This window comes from Phasianus colchicus, chromosome 2, assembly GCF_987193195.1.
Source record: "Phasianus colchicus chromosome 2, bPhaCol1.hap1.1, whole genome shotgun sequence".
In the NCBI taxonomy this organism is placed as follows: Eukaryota; Metazoa; Chordata; class Aves; order Galliformes; family Phasianidae; genus Phasianus; species Phasianus colchicus.
The window spans coordinates 102,054,659-102,067,562 of record NC_143437.1 but is presented as its reverse complement, the minus strand read 5'-3'; the positions used below and the strand labels follow the sequence as shown (position 1 = coordinate 102,067,562).

General features: G+C 36.6%; 1 protein-coding gene across 1 annotated transcript in view; it reads left to right on the top strand.

Moving 5' to 3' along the window:
* Positions 1 to 12,904, top strand: part of APOB (apolipoprotein B) — a 36,261-nt gene that overhangs the window by 17,751 nt on the left and 5,606 nt on the right. The window contains exons 21-26 of the mRNA XM_031595904.2: positions 401 to 611; positions 1,892 to 2,067; positions 2,204 to 2,391; positions 2,650 to 2,795; positions 3,852 to 4,228; positions 5,194 to 12,774. Coding sequence (XP_031451764.2) covers positions 401 to 611; positions 1,892 to 2,067; positions 2,204 to 2,391; positions 2,650 to 2,795; positions 3,852 to 4,228; positions 5,194 to 12,774 — 8,679 coding nt within the window. The remainder of the gene's footprint in view (positions 1 to 400; positions 612 to 1,891; positions 2,068 to 2,203; positions 2,392 to 2,649; positions 2,796 to 3,851; positions 4,229 to 5,193; positions 12,775 to 12,904) is intronic.

Below are 12,904 nucleotides of genomic sequence, written 5' to 3'. Positions count from 1 at the left end.
AAATGAGAGACAACAAACCTTATGTGACAAAAATAGTGGCAGGATTAGTCCACAATGAGCTTCTTATGCACTGGAATGGCTGCCCAGGGAGGTGGTCTCTGGCAGTGTTGAAGAGGCATCTGGATGAGGAGCTACAAGATATGGTTTAGTAGCTTGTGGTAGTAATGGTAATGGGAGGATGGTTGGACTAGATTATCTTGTAGGTCCTTTCCAACCTTGTGATTCTATAATTCTATGATTCTAAGATGAGGAAAAAAATATGATCCTGCTTCTGAGACCCATTCAGGCTTTCTTTAGATTTTCAGAGTGGTATAATTTCCAACTGATTCTATTTTTTCTCCTTCGAAAAGTCCAAAATGCTCCATAGTTATGAATAACAAGACTGTATTATATTTTCCAGGTGTAAAGCAGCATGAAGCCACACTGACCTTTAAGTACAACAGAGACAGGAAGATTCTGACCAGTGACGTCTCCATTCCAGATGTTGATATTGACTTTGGTACTAACTTCAGAATCACTGATGAATCTGTTTCTGGGAAGAAAGCATATACTTTTGTTATAGACTTTAATAACAAGAAGATTTCTGAAGTTACTCTTACTGGACAAATAAGGTAACTCAGAAGACCACTTTTTCAGATATCTTTGGATACGGTAACTGAAGTTTTTATTGAAGGTAGAAATTTTTGGAAAAATAATATCCTAATTTGGATAGATTGCTAATATATATACATATAGACATACAAAATTGTCCTTCAACTCCCCTTTGTAAATCCTTGAAATATTTTACTTGTAATCTATCACATATACATCAAATAAATACACCTAACATACCAACCAATCCTTTCTACCACATATTTGTGTGTAATTTGTATCGCAAGTTATGAATGGTGGTTCTTCCATGTTTGCAAACATAACTACAAAGATGACGTTTTGCTAGAGTTGTTGCAGGTGTGATGGTCCAAGGATATAAGCAAGGTAAAGTCTGTACAGAGAGGTATTAGATTTTACTAGGTATATTCAGCTCTAACAAAGTTATTGCATCTCCCCATGAAGGGCCTTAACAGCACTCAATAAGCAACAAAACCAAAAATAACTGAGAGCTTCCTGTAAAAATTCCCACGCTTCACGATGAGAATATTTCCGGGAACATCTACAGGGGAGCTAACAAAAATGTTCAGCCTGCCAGGGTTTCTAAAATTGTCTGCCTCACAAGCCCATGGTGAAATGAGCTGATCACATTCTTTAATAAACCTCAATCTTCCATGGAATTCTGTGATCTTGATGGTGCCCCAGGGAGTCTTTGTCTTTGCTGTTCATGCAGAATTGCCTCTGATATCAGTGGGAGTTTTGGATAGATGTCAGGGACCTCAATTCCCTTTCATTTGCACTAACATAATATTAGAATTTTGCTCAAGTCAACAAAGTTACAAGATATAAAATAAATGTGGGTAAAGGAAAATGAAGCCCAGTGGCATAATATATTTTGTCAACTGTTTTGTTTCTATCTTATTCATGGTCACACTCAGTATCCTTAGCAGAGAATTCAGCTTGAGTAAGGAGTTCAGAATTTGGTTCACTTTGAATATTACCAGGCAGGTAGATATTTCCATCAGTTTCGGTATTATGGAATTATACTGAACATATTAAGGAATTAATATTTTGTGTATCCACCCAGTCATATTTTAACAATTTTCCTTAAATTCCCAAAGTAACCAATGGGAGCTGAAAACAGTCACTGACTCAGAAAGAACTTTACAAGTTTGATCAGTTCTGTGTCCATAACACCTTTCTGCTTTCTGCACTCTTTTTAAATGCTGAAATTACTTTTGAAACGTAAGTAAAAGAGTAGAAGGAAATGTTGTATATTCACATTTACATTTCACTTTCACAGATATGCTGGAATGGAAGAAACAATGTTAAGAGGCACCGTTTCTATTCCTCGTCTGCAAACTGAACTTAGAACTGAAGCACTGGTTAATTATTCACCCACCAAAGGATACCTTCAGATGAGCTCAGCTGTAGAAACTCATGGGAACACAATTTCAAAAAGAGTTCTTCTCAGATATGGTATGGGCAAAAACATAATTCGTGTGTACAGCCTTTAAATGTAAACATCTTGTTACCTTTGTTTATATTACATCTCTAAATAGAATGTAAATATTACCAATTTTACCCTTTTTTTTTTTTAATCCATTATTTTCAGATTCTGAAAATGCTGAGCTAGAGTGGAATTCAGGTGCCACTGCTGCTGTGGGCAGAATGTCTTCTGGCATCCAAGCTGACTTTTCAGACTACTCAAAGACTTTAGAGAAGTATGCCAACGAACTGCTGGATCGGAAAGTCACTCTTACAGATATGACAATGCGACATATTGTATCACAATTTATTGTGGTATGTTTCAATCTAGAAATTACAGTATCAGCATATAGTCCTGATTAATTTTTGTCTCCCCAAGGAAACCAAAACTGGGACAGTTTTGTAAAAGCATTCATCAATTTGAATAAGTTTTAGTTTTTCAACTTTGGTCAAGCCAACCAATTTATCAAATTGGTGGTGCTATATGAATAGTTACACTGGCTTTCAAATAATTTATATAACTTGTAAAAGGTTAGGAAACCCTAAAACATGTCATTTACTTTGCACCAACAGGCAACCAACACTTGGCTGCAAAAGGCATCAAAAGATGTCCCCTATGCCCAGACTCTACAAGCCAAACTAAGTGGACTGCAGGAACTGAACATTCAGAAGATTAAACTGCCTGTTATCACCATTCCTGAGGAACTTTTCCTGAAAAGGTAGCTAGAGAAATTATGATAAGCAATGAGCAACAAAAAGAGAAAATGATGGGCAAATAGAATATTTCTTCTGTCACTACAAAAATAAAACCATAACCAGCCAACACGATCTAGATCTTAAAATGCTCATGTACAGTTGATTTCATTGCAGTTTCTAGCATATATTGTTCTTGCCAATTAGTGTTCATATCACACTGCTTCACTTCCTATGCATAAGGATTCAAGGAACAGTTTTGCTTGGAAATATCTAAATTGGTACACCCACAACTACTGCTGAGATAAACTGAAGCATAGCTGTACAGCTTGCTCATGAACCAGGGAAATATTGACGGAAAAAAATGAATGTAAAGTTTAAAATTGCATTATAAAAACAGATGGGGAGCAGCATTGCTTGTTATTTCTCTTTGTACTGCTTTTCCATGTACTTTCACAGTGGTAATATGAAATGTTATATCTCTATTGGTTTCATTGTGTTCATAAGCTAAGTATTAAGAAGGAAAATATTTTTTCTCCTAAAGTCTCATCAGCAGTGCACATTAGAAATTTTCTGAATGTCATCAATTTTTGTTCAAATTCCTTCATTTTGAGGATTGGTTTCATGCTAGTGCATCTTTTCATGAATGTGCATAAGGCAGATTTAGATTTGGATTCTTAGGGTAGAAAATTAAATGCAAGGTTGACAACAATTTCATATTTGACCGCTTGAATGACACTCTCTACCTGTGAACTTAGGTTAGTTAATCTCTGAACAAAGACCCAGGAATGCTTGAATTCTAATCCTAGGTCTTATGGAAATAATGTAATTCTGGACTACTTGATCTCTCAGTTTTATTTTCTCTCTCTGATAAAATAAAGGGGAAAACGTTGACAGAATTCACCATTGTCAAAAATGCTTTGAAGATAAGTGCTTTAAGAATGCTGATAGATTTTCATTACACTTCTCTCTAAACCTAAAGTAAGGATACAACCATTTATGTATGCCTAGTATTCTGGGAATAGTAGAAATGTATGTCATGGAGTTGCATAATTTTTAACAGAATCACTTTTTCTTTCTAGTGAAGGCCGGATCAAATACAGCTTCAATAAAAACAGTTTTCTAATTAATATTCCATTACCATTTGGTGGAAGATCATCCCATGACATAAGAGTGCCACAGACTGTTAAAACACCTCATCTGGTAATAGAGTCTATGGGAATAAACATACCATCACAGGAATACAGAATGCCAACATTTACTGTTCCAGAATCCTATCCTCTTTTTGTGCCTTTATTTGGTGCTTTAGAGGTCTCCACTAGTGTGCACAGCAACTATTACAACTGGACAGCAGCATACACTTTGGCAAATAGCAGCACAGAGAAAACATCCAGAATAGGAACTACTTACACTGTGAATGCTGATTCTGTTTTTGAGCTACTATCCTATAACATGAAAGGTAAGAATGTGTTCTGATTCTGTAATACTGGCTGAACTATTTTGATGACATGTACCTTTTTTTTTTTTTTTTTTATGTATCATGCATCACACCTTCATTTTCACATTGCTTATTTAAAGAAAAAGATTCTGTAATCTCTTTGTTTTTAAAGATGTTATGTGAATTTATTATTTGGGAGCTAAAGGTGAAGTCAAATAATCCATTAATAATGGATTAATAATAATCCATCTTAAGGAGTGTATTTTCCAATATATTTCATACTGAAGTATGGTTCTTCACAACTGAAGGCTTGATCAGATAAATAGTTGTATATTTGACTAGATAAGTGTTCTCAAAAATAGGCAGGTGTGTAGCTATGCCTCCAGTTTCTTCTCTCTATGTACAGATACATATATAAATATATTTTTTATCATTTGTATAAGTCCACATACTGACATTACCACATAGAGTTAGTCCAGATCCAGACTAGTCAAGAGTTAAAATAGGGTTTTTTTTTAAGATATTTCTTCTCAAATTACAATTTGTGTTCTCAAAATGCAAAAGGTCTGGAGGTCTGGCTAACTTTAGTCTCTTCTAAATTCTTCATCATATATGAAGTATGATAAAGGCAACATTAAATAAAAGGGAATGTCAGCTGTGCTCTAGTTTCAGCTATTCCCAAGAATCCATCTTGTTAATTTTAAATAATAACATAACTTTGCATCATCTTGTGATTATATTTAATAAAGTAATATAGATATTTAATTCATTTATAGTTTGAATTTTTAGCCCTGAATATCAAAATAGAAAGAATTTTTTTTAGGAAAATTTTATACCAACATTTTTGCCTTTAAAGAGAATTATTGTAACATTAACTACAGTTTAAGCAGTCACATGAAAGCTTAGTGGCACTAGAGAAAATGGCATCTTAAAGTAAAAAGGGATACATTACATTGTTATCTTTTGTCTCCTTTTTCCTATTTCAGGTTCTGGAGAAGCATCTTATAGTAGAAATGGATTCACTTGTGCATATGAAAATCATCTGAAGCATAGACTCTTAACTTCAGATTTTAAAATGTCTAGGACAAAGCGCTATGAACCTACATCAGTTTCGAACTGTACCATATTTCTAATGGCATCCAGTGCTCTGGGTCCTCAGCTTTCATTTTCCAGTGATATTGTTTCTGAAAAGACAAGTAACATGAAAATTAATAATGTCAAGATAGAAGGGCAACTGGAAGTGGCTTCTGTGTTTGCAAGAAGCATTTACACTATGTCAAGCTCATACAATGAAAAGCGACAAGTTTTTGAAGGGAAGTCAAATCTGAGGTTGGATTCTTCTTACCTTCAAGCTACCAATCATCTATCTGGTAGATACACTGATGGTGTACTTTCCATTACTTCAGCTTCTGATGTACAAAATGGACTATTAAAGAACACAGCTTCACTGAAGTATGAAAATAGCCAGCTGAAAATAACATCTGAAACAAATGGAAGGTATCTACATCTTGCAGCTGTCAATAAACTTGAATTCCTTTTGTCAAAGAAGATGGCAGCACTTCGCTCTGAGTACCAAGCCACTTACAAGCAAATCCAGTGTTATGCCTTGTTCGCAGGTTCTCTAAATTCCCAGGATCTTGTTTTCAACACTGATTTCTCTCTGACTGATCAAAAGAATCGTGCTGCACATAAGTCATCACTCAACATTAATCAGTATGGTTTAGCCAGCAGTGCAACTACAAATGTGCAGTTTAGTCCACTGACAATGCAGAGTGAAATGAATGCCAAACTTGATACTTCTGGAGGCTCTATGTCACTGTCATCATCTGGGCGCTATGGAAAAAACAATGCAAAATTCAATCTAGGTGGAAGAGTGAGTTTAACAGAAATAACGCTGGGAAGTGAATATCAGAGTACAGTTCTGGGTATGGACAATAAACATGTCTTAAACTTCAGAATTAATAGAGAAGGACTCAAATTTTCAAATAATTTGCAAGGGTCATTCAAAGAGATTAAGCTGGAGTACACAAATGACTTGAATATTCCTGGCTTATCCCTAACGTTTGTTTCAAAGTTAGACAACAGCTTCAGCTTTGACAAGTTCCACAAGCATGTTTTTGACCTTCAGCTGCAGCCCAGATCACTTACAGCAAAGCTGAACAATAATATTAAATACACCAAAACTGAAATTTCCAACAAAGCAGAACTGCTCCTTGAGCCTCTGAAACTGAACTTGGGTGGCAATATGAGAGCAGCCTATGGAACAGATGAAGTAAGGCATACCTACACCATTACATATGCTGATCTAACTGCAAACTTTAAAACAGACACAGTTGCAAATGTCCAAGGTGCAGCAGTGAGTCACAGAGTTAATCTGAATGTGGCGGGATTGGCTTCCTCCATTACCATGAACACAAACTGTGATTCCAAATCTCTCCGTTTCAGCAATGCTCTGCGTTCCACTATGGCCCCTTTCACTATCACTGCTGATGTCCACACCAACGGTAATGGAAAGCTGATTGCTCTGGGTGAACACACAGGAGACCTTTACAGCAAAATCCTGTTCAAAGCAGAGCCTCTTGCTTTCACCTTCTCCCATGATTACAGAGGATCTACCAGTCATAGCTTCAAGTCTATGAGAAGGTACACCACACAGCTTGATAACAAATTTCATATGCTTTTTACTCCATCAGAGCAGTCGAGTGCTTGGAAATTGAAAAGTCAGCTAAACAATAACATATATTCACAAGATATCAATGCTTACAATGATGCAGAAAAGATTGGTGTGGAACTTAGTGGAAGAGCTTTAGCAGATGTCTCTGTGATGGATACAGCAATCCAACTACCATTCACTTCTGAAGAAGTTAATGTAATTGATGTATTAGGCCTCAGGGACAGCATGTCAGAGCCTCAAGAATTCAGCATCTCTGGCTCTGTGAAGTATGACAAAAATAAAGATATGCATGTTATTAAGCTACCATTCCTGGAACACTTGCCTGTCTACTTTGAACAAATCAGAGGTGCCATTCTATCCACGCTGCAGGCTGTACAGAACTACCTGAAAAACATTGACATAGATCAATATATGAAAAAATACAAGGCAACTTTAGATGAATTCCCACAGAACCTTAACGATTACATGGACAAATTAGATCTGAAAGGCAGAGTTAGCACCATAAAAACTAATTTGATTGCTTTCACAAAGGACTATAAAGTAACATCCGATGATCTCGAAATTGTTCTGGAAAAAGCCCTGAATAATCTTCAAGAAATACTGCTCCAGTTTCAAGTCTATCTGGTACAAATAGAGCAGTACATCAAAGAGAATTATGATCAGTTTGACATTAATGCATTTGTTGCACAACTTCTTGACAAAATAGTTGAAAAAATGACAGCTCTAGATGAAAAATATAAAATAAGAATGACTGTAGTTGACACTATTCAGAAGTTACAATTTTTTTTTAATCAATATTACCCCAGCAACATTGCAAGCAGCACTATGGCTTGGATTAAAAATGTAGATGATGAATACAGGATCACGAGTAGGATACAGGAGAACCTAGAACAGCTCAAGATTCAGATTCAGAACATTGATATCAGAAGCTTTGCAGAAAATTTGAAACAGAAGATTAAAATGACTGATGTTAAACAGGTATTAGAAAAATTGAAGCGTTCATTACCAATTAAAAAAATGAAAGAAGTTCTTGAACAAATCAAAGACTTTATTCTGAGTTGGATGGAGGAGTACGAAGTGTCTGAGAAGATCAGTGCTTTCCGAGGTCATATGCATAAACTGATTGTAAAATATGAAATTGATAAGCACGTGTATTTTTTATTGGACAGAATGATAGAACTGCTTAACCAATACAGAGTAAAAGAAACTGTCCGGAAAATGATGACCTACCTAAGAAAAATTGATGTGAAGACGTGCTTTGATAAAATTGTGGCTTTTATTGATGATGCTGTCAAGAAAGTGCAAACCTTTGATTATGAAATGATGATAAAGAAACTCAACAAATTCCTTGACATGATTATAAAAAAACTCAAAGCTTTTGACTACAACCAGTTTGTTGATGACACAAATAACAAAATCCAAGAAATAACACAGAAAATAAATGAAGAACTCAGAAATCTAGAACTTCCACAGAAAGCAGAAGCATTGAAACAGTATATAAGAGATTTTAGTACTGTAGTTTCAAAATACATAGAACAACTACGGGACACCAAGCTTGCTGCTATAATTAACTGGCTCAAGGAGCTCATCGATTCAACAACATTTATTAATCTGAAAGCCAAAGTAAATGAACATCTGGAAGATCTGCGAGAGAGGATTTCTGACATGGATATCTCCAAGGAATTCGAGCGGTATCTTCAAAAAATAAGCCAGTTCTACAATTCAGTTGTCATATACATTTCTGAACAGTGGAACATAGCTTTTAAAAAAATTGTTACTTTGGCTGAAAAGTATGATCTAAAGAATTGGGCTGAAAATTTAAACCAGTTTATTGAAACAGGATTTAAAGTCCCTGCAATAAGAACAGTTATAGTCACTATACCTGCCTTTGAATTCAGTCTTCGAAGTCTTCGGGAAGCAACTTTCCGAACACCAGACTTCATTGTTCCACTGACTGATCTGATAATCCCCTCCTTTGAAATAAATATTAAGAGACTAAAGGACATTAAAATCCCAGCAAAATTTACTACCCCAGAATTTACCGTTCTGAATACCTTTAAAGTTCCTTCTTATACAATTGACCTAAATGAGATTAAATTTCAGATTGTGAGAATGATAGACAAACTCATGTCTGGTGAATTTCAGCTGCCAGCAATTGATTTATATTTTAAAGATCTGAAGATGAGAGATATGCCTTTTTCTGAGATTTATTTTCCAGAATTACAAATGCCTCAGTTGGAAATCCCAGAATTACTGATTCCAAAACTAAATCTAAATGAGTTCCAGATTCCTGACTTGAAGATACCAGAGTTCCAGCTTCCACGTATCCCACATACAGTGACTGCTCCTACGTTTGGCAAATTGTCTGGTGCTTTTAGAGTTGTCTCTCCATTCTTTGCACTGTCTACTCAAGCTGAAGTTCATAATACTACAACATCTGCAAACAGTCCAGAATTTGTGACCTCTCTTTCAGCTCAAGCAACATCCAAATTAGATTTCCTAGTTTTCAGTGTTATTGCAGATTCACATATCTTGGCTCCTGAAATGAAACAGCTGAAGCTTAAAAATTCCATGAAGGTCAGCCACAAGTTCCTTAAAGTGGACCATACCAATGAAGTAGTATTTTTAGGGACTTCTGTATCAGGTGAAGCTGAAACTAGAGCAAAATTCTCTGCAACAAAAAATTCAATAGAACTTCAGAATAATTTAATGGTCAACCTGCAAAGAAAAATTCAGATGCAGAGTGGAACAGCATATTCTCACAGACTGAATATTCCACAAGCTGACTTTTCCAGCCAGGCTGATCTGGTCAATAACATGACAACCGAGATAGAGGCAGGACGCATATCATTTACCTCCAATGGCAAAGGAAACTGGAAGTGGACTTCTCCTAACTTCTCTGATGAAGGCACTCACAATTCACATGCCACCTTCAGGATTGACGGCCCTATTCTTATATTTTTTGCTGATTACAGAATAAATGACAGGTACCTGAAAGTCAGCCAATCTATGAGATATGAATGTGGTTTCCTAAGTTATGCAACACTTCAGGTTCAGTCTGAAATTGAGTCACAGCGTGTGGGACGTAGCATTCTTAATGTAAAAGGCACAGGACAGCTTGGAGGAATGAAAGTAGAATTAACAGGCTCTCACAATGCTCGTCTCAATGGACGGATTACTGGAACTGTAAATAATGAGTTTTTCTTCTTGGCACAGCCTTTTGAAATTCGCCTATTAACCAACAATGATGGAAATGTGAAAATCAGCTTCCCAATGAAACTGACTGGCAAGATTGACTTCCTGAATAATTATGGTCTTTCACTCAGTTCTTCTGTTCAGCAGGTCAGCTGGCAAGCTACTGGCAGGTTCAATCAGTACAGGTATTCCCATAACATGTCTGCTGGCAATAATGACGACAGAATTGAAGCTCATGTCGAAATGAGTGGAGATGCTAATTTAGACTTCCTAAATATTCCTCTAACAATTCCTCAGCTTCACATTCCCTATACTGGAATTCAGACACCTCAACTAAAAGATTATTCACTGTGGGAACAGGCAGGCCTGAGGGATTTATTGAAGACTACAAGACAATCTTTTGATTTAAATTTGAATGCTCAGTATGAGAAAAACAAAGATATGCATGTAATCCCACTTCCTTTAGCCACAGTGCATGAAGCACTTAACAAATACATAATTTTCTTCAACAAATATTTTGAGAGAGGAAGAAACACAGCTTTAGATTTTCTCACGAAGTCATATAATGAAGCCAAAACAAAATTTGACAAATACAAAATACAGACATCACTGAACAAACTGCCGCGGACCTTCAGGATTCCAGGATACACTATTCCAATTGTGAATATTGAGGTTTCTCCTTTTACTGCTGAGATGCCAGCCTTTGGTTACATGCTCCCAAAAGAAATAAGCACAACAGGATTCACAGTTCCATTTATTGGCTTTTCAGTACCATCTTACACGCTAGTATTACCTTCTCTGGAGCTTCCAGTTCTTCATGTTCCACAAGACCTACGCACTCTAAAGCTTCCTAGATTCAGAATTAACAGTCCATCAAACCAGATCTTGATTCCTGCCATGGGAAACATTACTTATGACTTCTCATTTAAATCCAGCGTGATCACTTTGACTGCAAATGCTGGGCTGTTCAATCAGTCAGATATTGCTGGGCACCTTAGTGTCTCATCTTCATCTGTTATTGATGCACTACAATTTAAGCTGGATGGCTCAACCAGTTTGACAAGAAAAAGAGGATTGAAGCTGGCCACAGCATTGTCCCTGAATAACAACAAATTTCTAGAAGGAAGTCATGACCACAGTATTAGTCTCACAAAAAGGAACCTGGAAGCTTCAATGATCACAAATGCAAAAATAAACACACCAGTTTTTAAAATGAATTTCAGCCAAGAGCTTTCTGGAAATACTAAATCTAAACCCACTATTTCTTCAGGGCTAAAAGTAACATATGACTTGACTACTCCTAAGAATGGCATCAGTTCTAAGGGAGGAGTTGCTCACAAACTTGCTTTAGAGACTCTTACATCTTACCTGTCAGTAGAAACATCAACAACGGGGAATATTGATGGAGCAGTTTACACTGGATATTCATTTTCTGGAGCTCTAGACCATGAAGCAAACACCTATCTGCATGCTAATGGAGTTCGGTCATCTGTCAAGCTTGAGGCCAACTCCAAAGTAGATGGACTCTGGAACAGTGAATTGAAAGAAATACTTGCAGTTGAAGCATCTATCAGTCGTGTTTATGCAGTCTGGGAGCACATTGGGAAAAACTATGCACGATACACACCTCTCTTCACAACGACAGGATCTCAGAAATGCAAAGCAACCTTTGAGCTGGCTTCTTGGACAGTGTCAACAGATCTTCAGATTCAAGCCACTCAGCCAAATTCCTTCCTGGACACAGCCTCAGTTAATCAAGTTGTCTTAATGAAAATCAGTCCTACAGACCAGAAAGTTGGCTGGAAGGGTGAAGGCCAAATTCAGTCATTATCTCTGAGACATGATATGCAATTATCAAATGAAAAGTCAAATGCAAAGTTTGATATTTCTGGATCTTTGGAAGGATACATGGACTTCCTGAAAAGAATTAATTGTCCTATTTCTAAGAAGAGCTTGTGGGATATCTTGAAGTTGGATGTCACTACCGTTGCTGACAGAAAGCAGTACTTAAATGCTTCAGCATCCTTTATATACACGAAGAGTGACGATGGTTACTTTTTCCCTATGCCTGTAATTAGGTTGAGTGATGGCTTCACATTCAGCATTCCAGAGTTACACCTAAAGGCTCCAAGTCCCATTCTCAACACTCCAGAGTTCAGAGTTCCATTCTCTACTCTCCAGGTTCCAGCGTACTCCATTGACTTGCGCAACATAAAAATTCCACAGACCCTAAACATAATGCCATTTGATGTAAATTTACCCACACTGCCAAAACTAAGATTCCCCAGAGTGGATGTAGGAGCCAATTATATTACATTACAAGAATACAAAATACCATATTTTGAGGTGACAGTACCAGAATACCAAATAACTGTGTCTCAATTCACTCTTCCAAAGAGTATTTCTCTTGGCAGCTTCCATGTGGATCTGGATGAAGTAGCTAATAAGATTGCAGATTTTGATCTGCCTGCCATTACGATTCCTGAACAGAAAATTGAGATCCCCCCTCTCAAGCTGTCATTGCCTGCTGGAATTTACATTCCATCATTTGGTGCCTTGTCTGGATCTTTGAAAGTTGCCTCGCCTCTGTATAACGTTACCTGGAGAACAGATTTAACAAATAAAAAGGAATCCTTTGAAGTGTCCATTGACTCGACCTGCAGCTCAACATTACAATTCCTGGAATATGACTTGAATGGTAAGACATTAAAATTCAGTCAGCCACAATTCTGGGATAACTAATAGCATGCTCTGCTATTAAAAAAAATAATGAAAAAGATCTCTTTGTCATATAACTGCTTCTTACTTTAAATTGCAGACATTGTGAC